The following is a 24892-nucleotide window of genomic DNA, read 5'->3' on the forward strand; positions in this document are numbered from 1 at the left end:
TGGTAGAATTTTGATACTTTGTTATATATTTTCAATGTAGGACATTCGACTTCCTCTGGAGCAAAAAGTAACCAAACAGATGAATTTTGGAGTGATTCCAACTGAAAGATGTTCGTGAGTCTTTCAAGATGATCGTGTCAAAATTTCATATTTTTCTACTTAGCCGTTTGACCGTGGCAAATAAATGAATGCCCAGTGTGCAGCTTTCCCATATTGACGTTTCTAGACGTTTTGGGTATTTTGAAGGTCAAGATGGCATATTTGTAGGGACGTCTTCAGCTTTCAAAAGAGACATTTTGGGACCAAATCAGAGTAGGAGTTGATTTGGTAGGTCAAAAGACTAATTTTCTGAGAACTCCGAATTTTAGTTCAAATAGGAAACTTTTTATTTTATGTTTTATTATTTTATTATGTTTCCTAGTATTATTCTAAGACCTTTTCTAGTAAGGATTTTATTTTGTAGTAGTATAAATAAGGCTTTTTAGCCATAAGGGAGAGGAGGGGGAGAACGCACGCATTTTGGCTTTAGAGAGCTTTTGAAGATTCAAGTTTATTTTCAAGATGTTTTCTATCCATGTTTTTAATAATATTTTCTTTTAAGGTTGTTAGTAACTAGTTTCGTTTGCTAGGGCGAGGCCACGAGCCTTAGCAAGAATATGTAGATTCTTTTCAATTTGCTTATGATATTATGCATGCAAGTTTTGAATTATTAATCACCGTGTTAAAACTATCTAATTGTCTTGATGATTGGCCACCATTAGGATATTTAGAAAAGTAATTTGATGCAATTTTGGCGGAGGGTTGTCCCTGGAATTGGCGCTGACTTCTTGTGGTTAATATGTGTAACTTCTTAGAGAGTCGTCACATCATTCCAACCTGAATTGCATTTGTGCATACAGTGGGATATCTCCGCGACAACCAAGTTGTTATCGAAAATCAGCTGACCGGGGACAAAGGCACATTGAGTGGGTGATATAATCTGGGAAAGAATGAATTTCAATCTATTTGTCAAAACTTTTGCAACGATTTTGTACAAAACATTGCAGAGGCTTATAGGACGTAACTCAGACGTCTCTGTAGGGTCCTTCACTTTAAGGATAAGAGTAATGTGGGTGAAATTAATCTTACGCAAAATACATCCAGAATGTAGCATAGATCGAATACCATTGCATACATCTGAACCCACCACATCCCAGTGATTCTGATAGAACCTCGGGGACATGCCATCTGGCCCCGGGGCCTTGGTTGAGTGCATTTGAAAGACCGCCGATTTTATCTCCTCATCATATACCGAACGTATTAAATCCTCATTCATCTCCTCGGAAACCACTGGTAGTATATTAGTCAGGACCTCTTCCATGCCATCCCCTCCCTAAGACTCAAACAACTTTGAAGAATAATCCACCACTACTCTCTCCATCCCACTTTTGGACTATTGTCGCACTCCATGTTCATCATTGAGACCGAATAACCAATTCCTCCGCTGCCTACGGTTAGCACGTTGGTGAAAATACTTCGTGTTTCTATCACCAAGTTTTAACCAATTAGCCCTTGCACATTGACACCAAAACGATTCCTCTTGTTCCAGGAGCATGTTAAGCTTGGACATGAGAGCTTTTTTCTGCCCAATTATCTCATCCGTAAACGGTAAGCCCAAAAAGCTCGTTAATTTATCTTCAATTTCCTTAATTTCTTGAAGACCATGATGCACATTTTGTTTTGCCCATTTCGAAAGCAACATTCTCGTCGCTTTTATCTTCTCAGTAACTTGGAATAATGGTAACCCCGAAACCTCAATAGCCCACCCTTGAGCCACTACATCTCGACACCCTTCCACGTTATTCCATCTGTCCTCATAACGAAACTACTTCTTCCAACTATGCTTGTGTTTACAGTCCCAACTTATTAAAATAGGAACATGGTCAAAGGTAGATTTGTTCAGATGCGAGACCATATGATTTCTGAATAAATCCATCCATGATTGAGTTGCTAGGGCTCTATCCAATCGGACCTTGATTCCACCATCCTTTGTTGTGAACCATGTAAATTTATTGCCACTGAAACCTAGATCCCGAAACTAACACCGAGTAACCACCTCTCGAAACCCATCCATTTGTCTCTCACTGCACACATTACCTCCTTCCTGCTCAGTTGCTAAGAGGATTTCATTAAAGTCTCCCAAGCAAAGCCAAGGGCCATCTGACACCCCACATAACCGATCAAGAAGCTACCACGACTTATAGCGATCTTGAACCCCTGGAAAACCATAAAAACACGTCAAACGCCAATAACCATTCTCACTAATGCCGCCCACATCTAGGTCAATGTGATTATTAGAGTATGAACGAAGTCCTAGATTAGCCTCTTCCTTCCAAAAGACACACAAACCTCCGGACGTGCCCCAACTAGCAACTGAAAAACTTTTAACAAATTGAAACTTAGCTCTTAGCCTTTCCATACAAACTACACTACTCTTAGTTTCGCAAAGAAAAACAATCTTGGGATCTTTATTAAAAATTAGACACTGAAGCACCTGAACTGCACGGGAGTTCCCCAAGTCCCCTGCAGTTCCAACTCAAGCAACTCATTGATGACGACAGGACTGATCCTCATCCATTGCCGTCGATAACATAGATGAAACTTCATTGGGAACCATTCTACGTCGAGATAATGGTCCCTCACTAACATTCTCGTCTTCACGGATACATCTCTTGCCCAAAAGGGTATCAGCACTACCGTTTGGAGACGTCTCTCTACTCACACCAACCCTCGTATTTTCACTTCGTCTCTTGCATGCACGACGCTGCTTCTTTTTTCGCCTTGAATTTTGTTCAATAATAGGCAACAAACTAAATGGATCCGAGCCTAAGGGACTAGCTTCCATAATTCTGTTAGGCACCAAAATACTCGGCCCACTTGCTTGTTGGTTTGTAGGATTTTGGCCAAAGTTCAGCTGGGAAGCATTGGTTGGTCCCCCCAAGGAAATCTCCCCATTAACTAAATAATTATAGGCACTAACATCCCCACTAATATGCTGAGAGTGACGGACGTTTATCCCAAAATTGGTGGAGTCGTTGACCATTGGGACGCCAAATAAATGAGGCACATGTGAGGGTGTTGACCCCTACCCATCTAAACCACATCCTCACTTCTGCGCACACAAATCTGAAGTCTTCATTCTGGGTGAATCAATACCTAGATTAAAGTAATTGGAGGGCTCAGTCAATCCTTTTAAATCCCGCTCGGAATCCTCAGTGTCAACTATCTCATTCAAATCGGGCAAATTGAATCTTTCATTATTTCTTGCCATACTAGCTTCACCATCGATTCCACCGTCATCCATCACAGACCTCTATCCTTCGTCATTCTCTGTCTCCGACGTAGACAATATGATTGGTACCTTCGGTGATTCATTGCCTTCCGCAAGCAGGGGAGCATTCATTGGCCACCGCTGAGGAGAATCTAACCCAAATCGTTTACCTTTTGGCTTTCGATAATATGCACTTAACACATCCTCTTGAAACCAACAACCATAGGGTTTTGCCAAATCGTCATCATTCTTCCCTTTAAACCTAGCACATTGATCCTCCGTGTGATCCACCATGCCACAGAGGAAGCAAGTACATGGTAGTTTCTCGTAACGCACCCCTACTTCCAACACCTGATCTTCTATCATCAACCTTAAGCTATGACGTAATGGCTTGGAGATGTCAATTGCAATACGAACCTGCAAGATACTCCCAGTCACCTCTCCTCTCCTACTCTATTCAGTCACCACGTAGGTCCCCAAACTATTCCCTATTAGTTGACCCATTTGCCGAGACATATACTGGAAGGGCAAACCCTTAATCTGCACCCAAAACTCTTGGTAGCTTAACGGAATCATTGAGGGATGAGTAAGATCATCGGCTTCAACCAGCACCAAAAGGGCTCTATCGAATAACCATGGCCCTCCCCGTAGCACCGTTGTTCTATCTCGTACATTGTTGAACCCAAAGGAGAGTAGATCTTGCTCCAATTCTACAATCGTAACCATCACCTTCAGTCTCTACAGAAATTGCATCTATTTTTTACATCTCTCTTTGTTATAGTATTTCTGCATTGGAACTCTTCCAACTAAGAACACTTTGGAAGAACATAACAACAGACCAACAATAGTCAATTTCTGCAATCAAATCAGAAACCTGGAACCCTCGCCGCCTTTGGCCACCTATAGAAAACTCTCTCCTAGAGCAAGCCCTAGAGAAAAAAAAATTAATATCCCTAATTGATTTAAATAGGAATTACTTACTTGAATAGAGTCAATCTTCAATTGGGAATGTATTAAAAATAGGATTTGGGTAATTAATCCTTATCTTTAATGCTTTGACTTTTACTTATCATGGGTAGGTGAGCTGTGGGCATTCATATTCAGCTGCTGGACCTTCAAGGTGTTGAGCTGCGCGTGGGAATATATGAGAAATCTGCCCATTTAATGAGGCAAATCTTGTTTTTTTCAAGTAAAAGTTCATGTGTCGTCTCTAGACTTTCTGGAATTCTTTTAGGCTCCACAAAGAGTTGTTTATTTTCTGAACAATATAATGGCCATTAGATTGAATTACATACATGATCAAAGGCCATTATTTAACTACCAAAAAGTACCAATTTGGGATACATCTTTCTGCATAAGTTCTAATCGGTGGCAGCCAAATAAACCAAGTGATGGCTGCCAATTATTCAAACGGTGCTGCAACTTGAATTTCAAATTCAACGGTTACCAACGTAACCATCTCACCATTCCAGTTTCGTTCCTCCCCAATTTTAATCATGTTTCGAAAAACATTCCTACAAGAAAAACTTTAATAGTGCATAACTTGCCACTAAACCATGATAAGTAGCACTAACACTTAAAACTTATCATATGCTAGGCTTCAAGTATAATTTTCTGCCATAAATTTATATTCAAAGTTCTTATAGTTAATATACACCATTAGATTCATTTAGCGGCCTATGTTTTTCCTCTTTTTCTCCGACTCCTTTTCCTCTATGATTTCACCTATTACTCCCAAGTGTTGGTCGGGACCATTTGTAGGTGAAGTAGACAGGATCAAGAGCAGGTAGTGACAGTAGCACGGAAGGAATGAGAAAGGAGTATGGGAGAAGCAGAAGTGTAGGATTTAGGATTACGTTTTCTAGCTAGGTTTTCTTTTCCTTTTCGGTTTTTTAATCCCTTCAATTGAATAAAAATTTCTTAAGCGTTGAATTGATCATGTGGTTGTCCAACACCTTAGCTGCCACATGATATTATTGGTATAAGAATAATTGTGATATGCACCCTAGTGCGGGTTTAATCTCCACCGATTTCGCTCATTCTTTACATTATTTAACAATTTAACCCACTAACGTTAAGATAAAATTGTAATACAAATGATTAGGTGCTTGATTAATTTGAGAACTTTAACGTTGTGGTTTTCCATCCAAAAGGACATGTTGATAAGGCGTGATTATGTGAATTGTCCCGAAAGAATAGAGTGAGATGGCCTCACCCTAGCTATATTTGTGGGAAACGTTCACATGACTGACAAATGTATTAAATTTCCTTTATCACAAAAATTCTTAGGTGTTTTGAAGTACCGGATATTCTGAGTGTTTTAACCGTTAAATCTTTATTTTATTTTTTTAAACAAAAATCTAACAATTATAACACTCAAAGTATCACACTCAGAAGCACCTAAGAAAGTCCCATGGCAATGGCAAAATGGTTGGCACCATCAGAAATGGCATCAAATCATTCAAAAAGTTTCTCCAAAACAAGAAAGTAAAAAAAACTAAAAACTAAAAACTAGCAAAACCATTTTGGAAATGCAAGTTGTCACCTCTGGTGCTGGAAATTCTTACATGTCAGTGATGTTACTATATGTATATCAGACAAGGTTTGTCTGCCCTCCACTTTCGGTGCCTTCTCTGTGCCCTCCTATTTGTGTGGTCACGGTCACGTCAACATTTTATATTACTATTTATTTTTGTCTTATTATATCTATAAAAAAATAATATAAAATGTTGACGTGGTTTAACCGTAACCACACAAAACAGGAGGACACCGAAAATGGAAGGCAGACAATCCTTGTCCATGTATATCCACATGTGCGTATAGAAAGATGATTCTTAAATACGTGATGTACTTACTCTGCCGATTTTGACATCTTTCAATAGAAAGAAAACTAATTTCACGCCCGATGAGATGCCAACATTGTGGTCGATACTCGATAGACTAGTTCAATTAGCCATTTATTTCGAGCACGATGTATTTTGGTTCGAGAAACTACCGGATCTCGTTCGGACGCCTTACTTGTAAATTTTAATATTTTATTAGTAATAAAATGCTACCGTTTTTGCTTAAAAATAGAAATAAATCTAATTTTTATTCGTTAATACTTTAAAGAATGGTTCTCATAGAATATTCAGCTGTACATGACCATCAACAAAAATCAATGCTCAACCAAAAATTCATCAAAAATAATTAATAAATTGGAGGTAGATTATCTGCCCTCCCACTTCTCATACCCTCTTGTTTTGTGTGGTCACGGTTAAACCACGTCAACATTTTATATTATTTTTTTTATAAAGATAATAAGACAAAAAGAAATAGTAATATAAAATGTTAACGTAGTTTAACCGTGATCACACAAACAAGAGGGCACGGAAGTGGGAGGGTAGAGAATCTGCCTCCTAATAAATTAAACACATTTGCCAACCAATAATTGACACTGCACGAACAAAAGAACGAACCAGGATTCTCTCCTGAGCATTTCCCTAGGGATCCTAGGGATCCTGCAATCTTGTCCGTTCATTTTATATCGTGCGGTCAGTTTTCGTTAGGTACTATTCATTTTAATTTTAAATAATTTCTGACTGCACGATACACGATGAACGGACATGATTGCGAGATCCCTAGGGAATGCTCAGGAGAGAATCCTGGTTCCAAAAGAACTACGTACTCCACATGTATAACAAAATCAGCATTCTTGCGCTTTGAGCATTATCTCGGATTATCCCATTCTCTCCATCTCCTCCCCAATTTTTGGTACTAGTTTCCAGTTTCTGTACGAATCATGCAATCTCTCTCTCTCTCTCTCTCTCTCTCTCTCTCTCTCTCTCTCTCTACATACATACATACATACATATATATATATATATATATATCCTTTTTGAGAACTGTTTATTCATTTTTTTTCCAGAAGTTCATTTTTCTGAATGTACATTTTTATTATTTCGTTTGGAAAAAATTATATTATTTTCCTCATCATTACTTCGCATTTGGAGGAGGAATGATCATATTCATATACAGTTGATTTCTACTTAAAAATTTTTCTTCTTCTTTTTAAAAATTTTAGGGAAGACTTGCGGTCTAAAACAGTGCATTAATTTGTCAATTAATTAAGAATATAAACTGTTAGGTAAGTGAGGAACCAGAGGATGTCAACTACAAATTATATCTTAATCTTCTGTGATTATTTCCATGTTCCTTCATGAGATTCCTAGGGCAATTCATACAATTCGCCCTAAATTATGACTGAATGCAAATACCAATATCAACTTCATTTCTATAAATTGTTGCAGCAGATTGTTAAGACCTCACTCCACATTAATTTCAAGACGAAACTTAGTAGCTATGCCTCCTTCTTTGCAAAAGATTTCTCAATCTGTCGAAAGGTAATTTACTGGTTCTTAATTATTTGTTATGGCTTAATTAATTTTATGAGATATTATTTTTTTTCTTAATTTCCTTTTTCGTTTTCTCGATGAAAATGTAGTCGCAGTGCGGATGAAAAGTACGCTGATGTGAACTGGGATGAGCTTGGATTTGGAGTAATTCCCACTGAATTCATGTACATCATGAAATGTTCCAATGGAGGTGAATTCTCACAAGGCCATCTCACTCCCTATCGAAACATTGAGCTCAGCCCATCTGCTGGAGTCTTGAATTATGGACAGGTAACAATGGTACATTTTGCATGCTTTGTTGCTAGCTAGGTAGCTTATTCAGCCAAATTCCTTTATTATCGTGGAGAAATGTTATCTTGTTAAACTGTGAATATTGACCATTCGTTAAGTAGATTCTTGCCAACATGCCTCACTCAGATTCACTTTGCGACAACATAATATTATTAGACCATCTCCAAATGAGATGTTAAATCCTAAGTGAAGTGTCACACAATCAAATGTGAAAGTAGGAAGAAATTTCAACCGATATGGATTGACATATAAACCTTTTGATGTCAACTTTGACATATGAAAAAGTTGATGTCAATTAATTTTTTTTAATTATTTTATTGTGTGGGTCTTATAAATCCACCAATTGCAAATCTTGAAAAAGTTCAACATTGCCACCAGCCATTAATTAACATTTGACATTTGTTTTTTTTTGACATCTCCATTGAAAATGCTCTTATGTTATTATGCTATGGAACTTTTGGTGACATAAATATGTACATTGCGGTTTTGTCAGGGTTTATTCGAAGGTCTTAAGGCGTACAGGACAGAAGATGATCGATTTCTGCTCTTTAGGCCTGAAGAGAATGCTTTAAGAATGCAGATGGGAGCAGAGAGAATGTTAATGCCATCACCATCTACTCAACAATTCCTGGATGCTGTGAAGCAAACAGTCCTTGCCAATAAGCGTTGGGTATTCACGTTTTCACTTTAGACCTTACACTCTTGAATTCACAACTCGACTAGTTTACATGTTCAACATAATTACAAAGAAGTATTCCCAATGCTGAAATCTGTTCTTGATCACTCGGATATGTACATGTATAGATACCACCTCTAGGGAAAGGAACGCTGTATGTTAGGCCGTTGCTCATTGGAAGCGGACCTGTTCTTGGCGTGGCACCGGCAGCAGAATACACATTCCTCGTATTTGCTGCTCCAGTCGGTATTTATCACAAGGTGTGAGTTGAGCAAAACTAGCTAGAACTGACTAATTGCATACACAATCATGATAAAGGGTACTCAGTTTTTTGGTTTCTGTGCATTCGATAGGGCCCGGCAGGCCTGAACTTGTATGTCGAGGATCAACTGCATAGAGCTACTCCTGGTGGAACTGGAGGTGTCAAGTCCATCACCAACTATTCGCCGGTAAGCATAACTTCTTTGTTTTCTTGGTCAAAATATAAAAAATTTCGATGTTTCAAGCGCAGCAGCATGTACCAAAGCAAGTCACAGCTTGCAAGTAATATATCATCCACACATAGAACTAAAATAATGAATTTGCTCCCACTAATCTTGAGGTATACGCATTCATGAGCAACATTTTCCTCAAAACCACAAGAGGTGATTACATTGTCAAACTTCAAATAACATTGGCGGGATGTCTGCTTTATTGTCAAAGAAACCTTCTGGTTGTTCATGTATACCTCCACTTCAAGATCTCCATTTAAAAATGTTGTTTTCACATCCATATGATGTACTGTAGATCAAAATGAGCAAATAAAGCCATGACTATTCTCGATGAATCCTTCTTTGAAATCGGAGAGAAGGTCTCATGGTAATCAATGCATTCCTTTTTAAACCCTTAGCTACAAGTCTAACTTTATATCGTTTAATACTACCTGATGCATTTCTTTTAGTCTTATAGACTCATTTATATCCAACAGTTGAATGTTCATTAGGTAGTTAAACGAGCAGTAGATATCCTTTTTTCGTACAAGACTCATTGGACTCATTAGTTTCCTCAGTTTATATATTAGAAGCAAATTCACTCCCACTGAGCTCATGATCCACAACAAATATAGCATTTCTAGCTTCAATAATCCTAAGATGGAGGGAGACTTGAATTTCTGATCATGCTCCTTATCATGTCCATAAGTGTGTGGTTCCGTCTTTCGGCTACACCAGTTTGTTGTGGTGTGCCAGGCATTGTATATTATGCAATAACACCTTCTGCTTCAAGGAACTTAGCAAATTGACCCTGCATTTGTCCCCTTTCTGTGTACCTTCCATAAAATAGGGTACAAGTTGATTGTGTTCAAACTGTTTGCTTTTGGGGTTTGTTCTGTAGGCTTACCTAGCACAACAACAAGCAAGGGCCAAAGGGTTTTCTGATGTCCTATTCCTGGATTCCGTGACCGGAAAATACATAGAGGAGCTGACAGCATGTAATATTTTCATTCTGAAGGTAATGTTAATGAATGTTACTGCGCTTTTCCTCCACAATTCCAATTCGAAGGCGTAAAACTGCTTTGTTGTTGCAGGGTAATGTTCTTGCAACTCCAGCAGTTCATGGAACTATTCTTCCTGGAATCACTCGTAAAAGCATCATCGCCATTGCCCTCGATTTTGGATACCAGGTTATATTATGACTCTTCATTCTTCATCAAGAAAGCCTATCAATAAGCTCTTCATTCGTATAGTTTTTGTATAACAAGATTTAATAGGAGCATGCATGGCTTTCTTGAATCAGGTAGAGGAACGTGTAATTCCGGTGGAGGATTTGCTTGAAGCTGACGAAGCTTTCTGCACAGGAACTGCGGTTGTTGTCACCCCAATTGGTGCTGCAACTTATCAAGGCAAAAGGTAGAGAGATAATTGAACTTCTTTCTCTTTTTTCTCTTGTTTTTTGGTTTTCTGGTTTGATGTCCGGATGCCACGTCGTTGCGTTTGCAGGGTTGAGTACAACACAGGAAAAGGAACACTCTTTCACAAACTGCGTGAAACCCTAACAGGAATCCAAACAGGGCGTCTGGAAGACAAGAAGGGATGGACCATGGAGATCAATTGAGTTTTCTCCTCCGTCTAGAGATCCAGCGTTCCAAATCCGAAAAGTTAATTTGCTCTTCTTTTCATTTATTCAAATTTTTTGCTTGGTTCAACCTTGTTGAATAATTTGATGGTGCAAGCAGAACTAAACTTTGCTCATCCTGCCCCTATTTTAATAAAATTCCGGAAAAGACTAGCTTTGCATCATCTCATCGTAATAATCCGGCAAACGGAGCACGTCCAAAGCGGGCTTAATGGGATGGAATAACTTTCGGGTGGTTAGAAAGACTTCTTAAAACAGAATATATAAGACAAGCAAATATAGAAAATTACCCTTTATTTATAGGAGGAGATTTAAATGGACACGTGGGCAAGGAGACAGACAACTATGGAGGTTTTCATGGTGGCCATGGTTTTGGGGAGAGAAACGAGGATGGGGAAACTATCTTGGATTTTGCAATGGCATATGATCTTTTCTTAGCCAACACCTTCTTTAAGAAGAGAGAAGAACATGTGATCACCTACAAGAATGGGTCGTCAAAAACACAAATAGATTTTCTTCTAATGAGGAAAGGGGATCGTATAACTTGTAAGGATTGCAAAGTTATACCGGGAGAGAGCTTGGCTAATCAACATCGCTTGTTGGTGATTGATGTACATATCAAAAGAGTGAGAAAAAAGAACAAGACTTGGAAGTGCCCAAGGACTAGATGGTGGAATCTAAAAGAAGAAAAACAAGCCATTTTCAAAGAGAAAGTAATCACCCAGTGTGTGTGGGATAGAGAGGGGGAAGCTAGCCAAAGGTGGGATTCTATGGCTAGTTGTATCCGAAAAGTAGCAAAAGAGGTATTAGGAGAGTCCAAGGGCTTTGCTCCACACCAAAAGGAATCTTGGTGGTGGAATGAGGAGGTACAAACAAAGGTGAAGGCTAAGAATGAATGTTGTAAAGCCTTATACAAGGATAGGACCGATGAAAATGGTGAAAGGTATAGAAAAGCGAAGCAAGAGGCGAAGAAAGTTGTGAGAGAAGCTAAGTTAGCGGCTTATGACGATATGTATAAGCGACTAGATACCAAAGAAGGAGAGTTGGATATCTATAAACTAGCTAGAGCAAGGGAAAAGAAGACAAGGGACCTAAACCAAGTGAGGTGCATCAAGGATGAGGATGGAAAGGTTCTTGCTACAGAGAACGCGGTCAAAGACAGATGGAGAGGTTATTTTCATAATCTTTTCAATGAAGGACATGAAAGGAGTGCTTCTTTAGGGGAGTTGAGTAACTCAGAAGAGTGTAGAAACTACTCCTTTTATCGTCGAATCCGGAAGGAAGAAGTGGTTGTAGTTTTGAAGAAGATGAAGCATAGAAAAGCAGTAGGCCCAGACGATATACCGATCGAAGTGTGGAAAGTTTTGGGAGAGACAGGTATAACATGGCTCACTGACCTTTTCAATAGGATTTTGAAAACGAAGAAGATGCCAAATGAGTGGCGAACGAGCACTTTGGTGCCTATCTACAAGAATAAGGGCGACGTACAAAATTGCATGAACTATAGGGGTATTAAGCTAATGGGTCATACAATGAAGCTCTGGGAAAGAGTCATTGAGCATAGATTGAGGCAAGAGACACGGGTTTCGGACAACCAATTCAGGTTCATGCCAGGGCGCTCAACCATGGAGGCAATCTATCTCTTACGAAGATTGATGGAAAGATATAGAGATGGAAAAAAGGATTTACACATGGTCTTTATAGATTTGGAAAAAGCGTATGATAGGGTCCCAAGAGACATTCTTTGGAGGATTTTAGAGAAGAAAGGAGTACGAGTAGTATATATCCAAGCTATAAAAGATATGTATGAATGAGCAAAGACTGCCGTAAGAACTCATGAAGGACAAACCAAAAGCTTTCCCATAACTGTAGGATTACATCAAGGCTCATCCTTAAGTCCTAACCTTTTTGCGTTGGTAATGGATGAGTTAACAGGACATATTCAAGATGATATTCCTTGGTGTATGCTTTTTGCAGACGATATAGTGTTGATAGATGAAACTCAAGAAGGGGTAAATGCAAAGCTTAACCTTTGGAGAGAAGTGTTGGAATCTAAAGGTCTTCGCCTAAGCCGATCAAAGACAGAATATATGGAGTGTAAGTTCAGTGCAAATGGAGGCCAAAACGAGTTAGGGGTGAGGATCGGAGATCAAGAAATACCAAAGAGCGACCGTTTTCGTTACCTAGGATCTATCTTGCAAAAGAACGGAGAATTAGATGGAGATCTCAACCATAGAATACAAGCTGGATAGATGAAGTGGAAGAGTGCATCCGGCGTGTTGTGTGACCGCCGTATGCCACTGAAGCTCAAGGGAAAATTTTATAGGACGACAATAAGGCTGGCGATGCTGTATGACACAGAATGTTGGGCGGTGAAGCATCAACACGTACACAAAATGGGTGTAGCGGAGATGAGGATGCTTCGTTGGATGTGTGGGCACACGAAAAATGATAAGATTAGGAATGAGGATATCCGGGGTAAAGTAGAAGTAGCCGAAATTGAAGAAAAGATGAGAGAAAATCAGTTACGGTGGTTTGGACATGTGCAAAGAAGGCCTACTGACGCTCCGATTAGAAAATGCGACTATGGGACAGAGGTTCAGGGCCGAATGGGTAGAGGAAGACCTAGAAAAACTTTGGAAGAGACTCTAAGAAAAGACTTAGAGTACTTGGATCTAACAGAGGACATGACACAGGACCGAGCACAATGGCGTTCTAAGATTCATATAGCCGACCCCACTCAGTGACTTGGATTTTCCAAGTTTCCAACCGAGAAGTTTTCCTCACTCGGGAAATTAAGGGAACACTACCTCAACCTACATGCTCCACTCACAAAGCTTCAACATACAAGCTTCAACAAAAGAAAAATTCAAAGAACTTAGCGAAGAAGGCTTTGGTGTATTTAACACAATACGTTGAAATGAAGCAAAGCTTATTTATTGATATCCCCGATAAGTTACAAATATGTACATATACATGAGTCAAAATAAACAAACAAGAGGGAGCCTTCACAAAGGTTGCTTAAGAGAAGTCTCAACAGTCGGTAGAGCCCCAGAAAGAGAAGGCACCGGAGAGGGATCATTCGGAGCCTCAGTACTGGACAGAACCCTAGAAGGATGAGGCATCAGAGGTTGATCATTTGGAGCTTCATTACGCGGTACAGCCCCAGAAGACGAAGACAATAAATGCCTTTGGAACAAACCCACAAACCTCTGATGATCAAGTAAAACCTGACCATCAGATTCCTTCATCTGGTCAAGCTTCCTCTTCATGTTTGTAGCATAGTCATGTGCGAGCCGGTGCAACTGTTTATTCTCATGTTTGAGCCCTCTAATCTCCTGTTTGAGACTCATCACTTCAGCCGCCAATGATTCAACTTGGTGGGTTCGAGCAAATAGGCGTTGGGCCATATTAGACACAGAACCTGCACACTGAACACTGAGAGCCAGAGAATCTTTAACAGCCAACTCATCAGACCGTTTGGAAAGTAGTCTATTATCTTTGGGAGTGAGAAGGTTCCTGGCCACCACCGCAGCGGTCATATCATTCTTCATCACGGAATCCCCAATGGTAAGAGGACCAGTAGGGGAGACGAAGGATGGGCGCCATATGTTGTCTGGAGAAGGCGTGGTTGCCTCTTCAACAAGGTTCAAGTCAAAACGACGGTCGGAGGGGCCAGACATTTTCAAAGGTGTTGAAGAGAGAAAAGGTCGGACAAATCAAGATCTTAGAAGTGCAAGAATGGAGCTTCTACGGGTGGAGATTCAAGTGTGCTTTGGAACTTAATGCCAGCCTCTATAAAAATCTGCACTTGACGGAGCTTCAAAAATCGAAGAGGCGCCTGCTCAAAAATCGAAGAGGCGTTTGCTTTCTCAAAAGCTGGGCTGCTCAAAGACCACGAAGGCCGATCTCAGAAATCGAAGAGGCGTTTGCTTTTTCAAAAGCTGGGCTACTCAGAGACCACGAGGGCCGATATCAGAAATCAAATAGGCACCTACTTTTTCAGCCTTGTCAGCATCTGTCACACGCACACTCAGCTTTGCGAAAATTATGGGCATTCTATCGAAGATTTCTGGTGAAGTAGAAAGCATATGAATCTTACTGTTCAATCACCCACTTTCCACACGCAACATTAGCTCATGGGTACCACAGATAACTTTGCCAAAGTTCTCTGACAAAGTTGAGACACGTGAAACTTGCAGCTCCCACTACATCGCTCTGACCAAGAAGGGTAAAAGAATAGCAAAGAAACAGCACTAACAAAGTTTAGACGCATAAATTTTGAAGGTCTAGCTACCATATTATTACCCACAAGGGTAAATGAACAGTACCACTGCTGGATAATTGGAAAGTCCCTGTGTGTCAACCTCTTTGCTCCGTGGCAAGGTAGACTAGCAAACATGCCCAACCTTTACCCACATTCGAGAAAACACTCCCAACAAGATTGCTTGCTCCAAAATCGAAGAGGCACCGCCCTCCGAATCTCGAGAGCCAGACTCCCAACATGATTACTTTATCAAAAATCGAAGAGACACCGCTCTCCAAATCTCGAGAGCCAGATCCCCAGCAGGATTGCTTTCTCAAAAATCGAAGAGGCATCGTTCTCCGAATCTCGAGAGCCAGATCCCCGACAGGATTGCTTGTTCGAAAACCGAAGAGGCACCACTTTCTCAACTTCGAGAGCCAGACCTCCTTGGATAAAGCTTGTCTGTAATTTTCACACGCAAAATCAGCTTTCCAGATACCACAGACCACTTTTTCAAAGTGCTCTGACAGAGTTAAAACATGTGAAGCTGGCAGCTCCCACTACCGTGCTATGACCAAGCAGGGTAAAGTAATAGCATTACTACTTGTTGTTAGGGAGACTCCTATATATGTCAACCTCCATCCCCAACGAACAGGCAGACCTGCAAAAATGCTCAACCCTTCCTCATATCTGAGAGGGCACTCCCAACAAAGCCTTTCGAAATATTCAGCTTTCTTTCCCCCCGATAATACCTCTGCAAACAAGCTATACTAGAGCAAGAATATCTCATATCATCAGGGTTAAAAGCAAGAGTATCTCATATCATGCTTTTTCCCTATCTTTTCCTTTGGCCTTGTTCTTACCTACAAGACAAGGAGAAAGAGAGCAATCAGTCAGCACTTGGAATCAAGCTTCCAGTCAGGAACTGACTGCCTGGAACCCCTTACATGATTACTTACCTGGCATTGCTCTTGAGTACTCATCTTCAACATCTTATGCTTCCAGGGAAGATACCGCATCTGCCTGAGGAACAGATAGGGCAAGTAAGAAGGATACAAGGAAGCATGTGGAGACAAGCGTGACAGCACACGTGCCGATACATCCACTACTTTGTCAAAAGCAAAAGTATCCCATATCAGCAGGGTCGAACGTACTCTAGATTTGATGGACTTGTTTTGACCCTCAAATTCTTCAGTCGGCCTTATACTCTGGAGGAAACCAGAAAACCCTCCAGCCCAGTTCAAGAATCAGCCTGTGGAAAGTTACTTCTTCAAAAGCAAAAGTATGTCATATCATCTCTTCTCATTTTTCTTCTCTTTATCCTTCATGCTGCCTGCAAGATAGGGAGAATGAGAACAATCAGCCGGAACTTGAAATCAAACTTCTGATCTGGGACTGATTGCTTGGAGCTCTGATTGCTTACCTTGTCTGTCGTCTCTTTCAGCAGATCCCCTAGCTCGGCGACTTGGGGGACTCCTACTACATGGTTTGTATCGCGCTTGACCAAGCCTGAAACTACAAGTAAGCTTCAAGTGAAATTGATACATTACCTTGTGCATCTCCACCAGTTAAAGATACCACCCCTGGATGGAGGAAGAGTACTTCCAGAGAAGATGCCACATCTACCTATGAGACAGATAAGGCAAGTGAAGACGATACCACACTTCGGTACTTAGAAGTTTCGTGATTACGATATCATTCTCCCACAATATTTCCTAATGTCATTTGTACTAAATCATTCACTTGTACTCACTAAAGGAGAGCTTGAACCTATGTACTTGTGTAAACCCTTCGCAATTAATGAGAACTCCTATATTCCGTAGACGTAGCCAATCTGGGTGAAGCACGTACATCTTGTGTTTGCTTTCCTGTCTCTATCCATTTATATACTTATCCACACTAATGACCGGAGCAATCTAGCCAAGATCACAAAAAGCGACCGTTTTCGCTACCTAGGATTTATCTTGCAAAAGAACGGAGAATTAGATGGAGATCTCAACCATAGAATACAAGCTGGATGGATGAAGTGGAAGAGTGCATCCGGCGTGTTGTGGGACCGTCGTAGGCCACTGAAGCTCAAGGGAAAATTTTATAGGACGGCAATAAGGCCAGCGATGCTGTATGGCACAGAATGTTGGGCGGTGAAGCATCAACACGTACACAAAATTGGTGTAGCGGAGATGAGGATGCTTCGTGGGATGTGTGGGCACACGAGAAAGGATAAGATTGGGAATGAGGATATCCAAGGTAAAGTAGGAGTAGCCGAAATTGACAGAAAGATGAGAGAAAATCGGTTACGGTGGTTTGGACATGTGCAAAGAATGCCTACTGACGCTCCGGTTCGAATATGTGACTACGGGACAGAGGTTCAGGGCCGAAAGGGTAGAGGAAGACCTAGGAAAACTTTGGAAGAGACCCTAAGAAAAGACTTAGAGTACTTGGATCTAACGGAGGACATGACACAAAACCGAGCGCAATGGCGTTCTAGGATTCATATAGCCGACCCCACTGAGTGGGAAAAGGCTTTGTTGTTGTTGTTATTGTTGTACCCTTTACTCCCACTCTCGCGCTTTGGGTGGCAAAGCCATCAAAGCCATGGCCGGAATTTTCCTCGTGTTCTAACCAAAGTTGCCTCCTGTGGATGCAACATTATGTGGTTTTCAAAAAGGTAGCATTGAGAATAAGATGGGATTGTGCTCTCAAAGTTGAAATTTCAGATGAAAAATAAGAGAAAAATCTCAACATGAAAATAATTCATTAATTTCTACTTCTAATGATGTTTAGCTGCTCTATAAATAAGTCATTCCAAGTATCTGTTAATCCTGGCAAGCACCAGTGCATGCAATCGTCGTGCTTCTTTCCACCGGCAGTGGATGGATGGGCATCTGCTCTGAACTCGCTCATGTGGGTTATGTCCAAAATCTGGAAACTTGATCCTTTAAGGGCCTTGTAGAGGTGTTGATTCACCAAGCGTGCCTCCACGTTTGTACTATTATTCTTCACTGAGAAGAGTTCTTCAACCTGGAAAAAACCGTAATGTTATACAAGAGCTTAATTGAAACAACACAAAGAAAGTAGAAGGGGTTTGTGCTAGGGTACAAATCATAACATTCATTTTGCTCAAAAGTAAATACAGACATAAGATCCATTCGGGTTATTATAGCATCGTGCAACTCACCTGCTCTACCGATAAAGGCTTTAGCCGGTTACAAAAGCCACCTTGGTCCCAGTCACCCCCTTCAAAATGTCTAGGTGATTGAGTACGAAACAATTTGACTGCACCTGGTTTCGTTCTGTTCTCCACAAGCATTACCTACAATGAACGAATCCATCAAAAACATGATCACCAGAATACTCCTCTATATTTCTCATGGAACATAAAATTAAACAAATTATGAAGCTTTTATCTTAAAAAAAAATTGTGTACCATGTGGTTCAAAACCATATCAAGGCCAACATTAGGGAGCACTGGAGGAACCACAGGCTGACCCTTTTCAAAAAAAAGCATGGGCGACTTTGTCGGGTCAAACTTTGAAGGAGCCCACCACCTGTTTATTCATAAGAACCAAAAAATCAAATGAATAGTCAGCAAACTTGATGACTAACTTTTCACATTTAGAATTTTACTGCTTCTGGTATTTAAATGGCTGCTTTTTATAGTCCTCTTGAAGACAGACAAATTAGGGTTGGTTTCTGTTCCTGTTGTGCTTGGTGTTTACTTGGAGAATCAATTAGATCATAGAAATTTTAATTCCTGATCACCTCGTGGTAAAATCAACAGGCTTCACGGAATATTTCAAATTGTTTGATCTCTTCTATCTTAGTAATGTTTTCCTACATCAAAATTCTTCTCACTCGCCATTGATATAAGTAAATTGTATCATGATTATCAATACCAGGCTAAATGATACACATTACTTACTGTAATCACATTATGAAATTAAAAAGAAGTAACTTTAATCACGTAGTAAATGTATCCGCCACATTTACAAAAATCTTGAATAAAAAAGAAAGAAGAAGAATAAAAAGAATTACCAGTGCCCTGTGTTAAAGATCAGAATGTCATGAAAGCTTAGAGCTTCTGCCCATGTCCCATCTGGAATGTCAACATCAACTCTATAGCCCTCCTTATATCCAAGAGATTCCAGCTCCCCACCGTTAGCATCGGCTGACCACCTGCATCAAACAAAAGCATAAATAGCCGAAGTGCACAAATAAACAGACAAACATCAGAGCTTCACATGTGTGAGACGTCATTCAGTTCCCCATCGATTCATCTAATTAAACAAACGCTTAACCATCACATAGTTGCAGACGTAGCTTACCTACCATAATGTGCCAAAAGATTTGTTCGATGGTATGCAAGGGTGAGATTATACTGAAGAAATGTAAACCCGCGATCAGCACCAGCTGGCCGCCACTTCTTTACTTCACTTGACACTCGTTTCAGAGAACAGAAAAGCGAAACAAACATATTGCGGTTCAATGAATCACCAACGAACCCTGCACTGTAGAACATCCATAAGGTTTCCATACATACAACCTAGGATTCAATATATATATATATATATAGCTCTACCACAAAGTCCTTCAAATCATCCTATCTATCGCATTTGATGCGGCGTTTAAACTAAGTACCAAATGCCGGTCTATCAGATATCCAAAAAAAACTAAAACTTTGGGTCCATTAGAATCAAGCAGCTAAGAAAACAGAGGCCTGCATTCAATCAAGTAATGTAAATTTCAAAATTCAGGATTTCAGTTTGTTTATCTCTTGCCCTAGCTTCAAATGCCAGATTTCTCACTCTTTCTCAACAACCAAACAGACAATAACTTCACATGACAACTAAATAACTTGAAACATATATAAATAAGAGAGAGATGGAGAGAGAGAGAGAGAGAGAGAGAGAGTACCAATGCTGGTGTGTCTGTACATCTTCAGAAACCTAACCGGATCGAACGGCGGTAGATCACAACCCTTGGGCTTCCATCTCCACTTGAGTAGTTCCCGACCGTTGGATTTGCCGCTGGAAATGCAATTCCATCCCTTGAATATCTCCTTGCAGGTATTGTCGTACCTCGGAGGGGAATCCGGGTCGTGGATCCATTTTCCGTCGGAGTAGTCACACGACCCGCCCCGACGACTCGGGTCGGATCCGTCAGTCTTTTGGAATTCGAAGCTCGCGTTATGGGGCCGCGGAGGAACGGAGGTGTTTCGAATGGAGGAGAGGACGAGGAAGATGGAGACAAAGCAGACGAGGGAGAGGAGAGGGAAGAGTGGGACTTTCCTCGTCTGGTTTTGCTGTTGAGAGTGTTGCTCTCTGGAGGCCATGCTTTCACTCTCGTGGATGATTTTTGGCGGAGGTTTTTAGCCCCAACTGCAACTTATAAAAGCACTTCTCAAGCAAAAAAGACAACATTATAAAAGCACTTTGTTGTTCGGTTTTTTCTTGGCCGGCTTCTTGCAAAAGCACTTTTGCTTACACTTCGAAGCACTTCTATTAAAATGTTTGTAGTGCTTTAAAAAAAGACACTTAGAAATACTTCTTGTAATGTCGCAAGCAATTTTGAAGGTCTGAAAGCATTTTTAATTATTTTAAAATCATTCTAAATCCTCGTAAAAGAAATGTCAAACAAGCCTTTATTGACGATTTTACATTACTTTTTTTTATGCCAAAAATGGGGTAAAAATAAGACGAATTGGGAGTTATATGAAGTGACAATTTTAAGTTTCAAGGGTAAAGTACAACTAAGTTTTATTTTAGACAGCAAATGAATAACTAGGTTAAAAAGATAAACTGACTCAATTGTTAAAAATAAAAAGACAAATCCGTACGCTAATAAGTTTTAAGGTATTACCATTTATACACCTATTTTTACTTCCCACATACCTTTCTCAATTTTCGACCGTCAAATTGAATGAATTGAAAATCAAAAGAGTATAAATAAAAATTAGTGGGTGAATAGCACTATTCTAAGTTTTATTCACCAAATAACATGGTAGTTTCTCAAAGTGAAATGATTTTCACACCCTTTCTCAACCTCTGCACGATGCTCTTAATTTCTGTTCCTTAATTATCCTTTGATTTATTCAATCCAAATGTGTAGATATATATGCCCTCTTCAAATTTAAGTAGAGTCTGGATGTGGTGAATCTGGACATGAGTTTTTTTGGAAAATCATTGGATGCCATTCATTCATGAAAACATTAAATTGATCACGAAGAGATTAGTTTGTGTTTTATAAATGTGATCTAGAGTACTAACATATCTTTTATTGCAACAACAAGAAGGAGCAGCATTGTTGAGGAAAATAAATACATCATGTCAAAGAATACATAGTGAGGATGAAAGCCAACGCATGTGAACTCACTTCCCCGACACAGATCGATCGGAAGGTCATGTGTCATACCCGAGCGCACAATTTGGCTCTGTACTTCCATTCAATATAAACTTACCCTTCGGGCGCTGAAGACGTTTCGTACTCGGTGTTTTTACCAAGTGGCTGATAGAGCAAAGATGCAATTTTGTGATTCTTAACGGTATGACTTGAGGTGGAAAACTTGGCACGTAGGTGTGTAAGACCTCTTTAGTGAAGCCTGTTCAAACTTCTTTGAGGCTACTTCGTTCTCTTCTAAGCTTGTTTGAACAAAGTACCTTATCCACCATGACGAGCTTCGCAATTTCGCCTTTAAAACAAAATCGTTGCGTCATTCTACTAGATTTAAGTTTTGTATGAAAGGAAGTTAAACTTGCCACAACCATACAGTGATACAACAAAAGCAAGAAAATGAAATTGAGAATCACAAAAGGTGTTGCACCAACAACTGTCATCAATGTGTATGAGAAGTCGCAATATTATTAAACATTAATAACTTACTGGACGGCCAAATTTGGATGGCTCTGCAACTTTAGCTTTATGCTGACTTGGATAACCTATAAAAGGAAATGACACGTATGTAAAAAATCAAAGAGAACAATAACTGTCATGTATAATTTTGCATAATCGATCAAGGGCCGGGCCAACTAAAACATTATGTTTAGATTTTGGTCAGGAAGACAATACTCATGCACCTCTATCAATTAAGTTGAAGTATTAGCTTCTACTAATTGATTGTGAATAGCGATCCAGACAAGCACCATCATTATATCTCATTTGGGGTGTGGTGGGGGTTCAGTGAGAAATTTTTACCCGTAAATATAACAACACCATCAGCAGATACCCTCGCCAACTCTGGAAGAGTTCTGTTGAGGTACTTCGGAGACAAGTAATCTAATGCATCCGATGCAATTACAAGAGAAAACGATTTTGGCCGGTATGGCAAAGGAAACTTTATATCAGCAGCGCGCACAATGCCTTTGCTCACAAGACTCTTGCAACCTGCATCAGCATCTTCTAAGTCATATGGCTCCACACCCCAGGCTTCAGTATCCTCCTCTTTCAGTAATTTAGATACCACTGAACAGGTTTCAGGGCCCACATGCAACACCTTACGCATGCTATCACCATATGCTTTCTTTAGTATAGGTATTGCTCTCTGAACTTCAAACGTACACGAAACACCACCTGCATGTAAATATAGAGATTTTCAGAATGTAAAATAGTTTTTCTATCTGGAAAAATATGCTAACAGTACAACACAAAAATTCAGAGAACTATCTCTCACAGCAAAGACTTTCTAGTACTTACAAAAATAAATAAAAAAGAAAAACAGTAAGAATTTCTCGTGCATAACATTTACATAGTCTGAAACAACTGAGATTGTGAATGCAATTTGTCTGAACGGTTCAAAAGATTAATTCTGTACAGCCTTGTGCCTGTAGGAGCAAAACCTAATACAGGAATCTAAGGAATTATATCTAGAATACCACAGCATTGGATATGCTCGATAATAACACAGTTCAAAGACGTTTTCTGCGAAAGTTTTTTTGAGTGATGGAAGGTAGACAAAAGAATGGATCATGAAATATACCTTCAAGTTTAATTACAGCCTCCTTAGTGCTCCGGCCACCTGTCGTTCAAAACCATAATTATTGAGAACAAAATGGAATGTAAAAAGTACAGGGTTGGTTTCTCTCAGACTGACTTAGTCAATTGAGCTGAGCTTTTTTAGAAGGAAAAGGAAATTGCTTTTTCAATAAACCTTACTTACAAGTAGAAGTCAAAACAACTACTAACCTGACCCGCTAAAAGTGTAGAAGACGAGAAGAATTGCACCCTGAAATTTAAAAGTTAAGTCAGTATTTTAGTAAGAAACTAGACCTGTTTGTGTAATTGGGTTTAGTGACAGTATTACTACTAGGATTCAAAGATGCGTGGACACATTTTAGTCATCTGTTTGTGAATGTTTTTTCTGGATATGCTAGGATTACACCATGGTCTTAAAAACTAAGATGAACTGAAAGAACAATGGTGATAGAAAGTACCACAAGCACAAGTCCTATGGACAGTAGAGGTGAAGAGCGTGCTTTGGATTGCACCGCACCCACAAATGGTATACTTCCACCGTCACCAATGCGTCTAGAAGGATTTACTGGCCTCCTCGACATGACTTTGAAAACTTTAGACTAAAAATCCTGCAAAAGGTAGCAAAATTTGAAACAAAACTTTCATTAGCAGTGTTTCCAAATGCCTTCTGCCGAAACATTTTTCTAACCGTTTTCTACTCATTGATCTCAACTTATTCACATAATCCAACTAAACGGGCACAATAAGATCTACTGGCTTCCATATTATCCACAACCCATTACTCAATTCAGTATTATCAATCAAATAGTTGCATAATTTTAGCAAAATTCCACAGAAACATGCATGTTTCAGCTCAAATACTTGCAAATAACACCAACCCATTAATCCAATCAGCTACGAAATTAGCAAGAACTCAAAAACACAACATAATAATGCAATCTTCAACCCAAATAACAAAAAACAATTCAATTTCGATCGAATAAGCAATGAATTAAGCTACTCTGTGGATGAAATCAGTCGGTTGCATTCAAAGAAACGGATCTAGAATCCGAAAAAGAAAAGCAAAAAGCAATGATGCGAGAAGTAAATGGAGAGAAACCTGGGGAAAATTCAGCCGGAAAATCTGGATTAGGAGATCTAGAGCGCGATTCAGATCTGAGAGCTGGTTTTTTCTCTCTTAAGCTTGCAGGGACCTACACACTGCAAGTCCATCTCCACTAAATAAAAGTAAATTTAATGGACGAAAATAAAAGTAATTTAATAAACACCGACGCTATTTGTGCAAGTGGAATTGCATTTTATTCTCAGTTTGCCTTTAATTTTTGCTATAACAAAGCGATATTTATTTGTACAAATATTAATTAAATAATCTATTTTTTATTTATTGAATTTCAAGGAGGAATGAAAAGGAGTATCACAAAATAAGCATTTCATATTGAAGAGAGGTTTTCAACCAGTGTTTAAAATATTGGTATTGGTGGAAATATTGATAAGCAAATTTGTGGAAATATCGATGGATATTGTGTAAACAATAAGTATGTGATATGTGAAATGAAAAACTTCCTTATAATGACTAGTAATAAAATAAAGCATTTCACTAGAAACAATAATTAATTGAAATTTTCGTCATAAAAGCAGAACAAGTTTTATTGGAGTAAATTGATACCATAAAGAAAGAAATTAAAACATAAAGAATGCATAGGCTCATGGATATTTCCTACAAACTTTTTGCAAATTGACTGCAAACAATGGATGTTTCCTAAAAATATAAAAAAAAATCAAGGAAATTGACTAACTTCCGAAAATATCGTGAATATGAGGTAAAGTTACTTCACCCCCTCTTTCCATATCGTTCCCTAAATTTTTGGATATTTCCATGAAAATATAGAGTATAT

The 24892-nt window shown here is 39.4% G+C and overlaps 3 protein-coding genes across 8 annotated transcripts; 1 reads left to right on the top strand and 2 right to left on the bottom strand.

The window, feature by feature from the left end:
• The first annotated feature begins 6912 nt into the window (after positions 1 to 6912).
• LOC103445182 (branched-chain-amino-acid aminotransferase 2, chloroplastic-like) lies at positions 6913 to 10947 on the top strand. 6 transcript variants are annotated; one of them, XM_008384170.3, is made up of 10 exons: positions 6913 to 7063; positions 7600 to 7692; positions 7794 to 7974; positions 8489 to 8665; positions 8800 to 8931; positions 9025 to 9120; positions 10043 to 10159; positions 10236 to 10331; positions 10445 to 10557; positions 10648 to 10947. In XM_008384170.3, the coding sequence occupies exons 2-10, from the start codon at positions 7652 to 7654 to the stop codon at positions 10760 to 10762; spliced, it is 1068 nt and encodes a 355-aa protein (XP_008382392.1). In that variant the 5' UTR covers positions 6913 to 7063; positions 7600 to 7651; the 3' UTR covers positions 10763 to 10947. The 6 variants fall into 6 exon arrangements, with proteins under 6 accessions (XP_008382392.1, XP_017190350.1, XP_008382393.1 ...); XM_017334861.3 differs by having other exon boundaries at positions 6931 to 7063; positions 7603 to 7692; XM_008384171.4 differs by having other exon boundaries at positions 6971 to 7082.
• Positions 10948 to 17720: 6773 nt separating this feature from the next.
• On the bottom strand, positions 17721 to 20424 carry LOC103445192 (protein trichome birefringence-like 13). Its single transcript, XM_008384179.4, has 6 exons — positions 19944 to 20424; positions 19355 to 19532; positions 19065 to 19205; positions 18457 to 18577; positions 18208 to 18342; positions 17721 to 18050 (listed from the first exon to the last, which is right to left on the bottom strand). The coding sequence occupies exons 1-6, from the start codon at positions 20359 to 20361 to the stop codon at positions 17787 to 17789; spliced, it is 1257 nt and encodes a 418-aa protein (XP_008382401.2). The 5' UTR covers positions 20362 to 20424; the 3' UTR covers positions 17721 to 17786.
• Positions 20425 to 21283: 859 nt separating this feature from the next.
• On the bottom strand, positions 21284 to 24536 carry LOC103445177 (probable pectin methylesterase CGR2). Its single transcript, XM_008384162.4, has 7 exons — positions 24097 to 24536; positions 23456 to 23605; positions 23208 to 23247; positions 23002 to 23040; positions 22221 to 22595; positions 21909 to 21964; positions 21284 to 21717 (listed from the first exon to the last, which is right to left on the bottom strand). The coding sequence occupies exons 2-7, from the start codon at positions 23576 to 23578 to the stop codon at positions 21565 to 21567; spliced, it is 786 nt and encodes a 261-aa protein (XP_008382384.1). The 5' UTR covers positions 23579 to 23605; positions 24097 to 24536; the 3' UTR covers positions 21284 to 21564.
• Between the last annotated feature and the right edge of the window lie 356 nt (positions 24537 to 24892).

This window comes from Malus domestica, chromosome 10 (genome assembly GCF_042453785.1).
Source record: "Malus domestica chromosome 10, GDT2T_hap1".
In the NCBI taxonomy this organism is placed as follows: domain Eukaryota; kingdom Viridiplantae; phylum Streptophyta; class Magnoliopsida; order Rosales; family Rosaceae; genus Malus; species Malus domestica.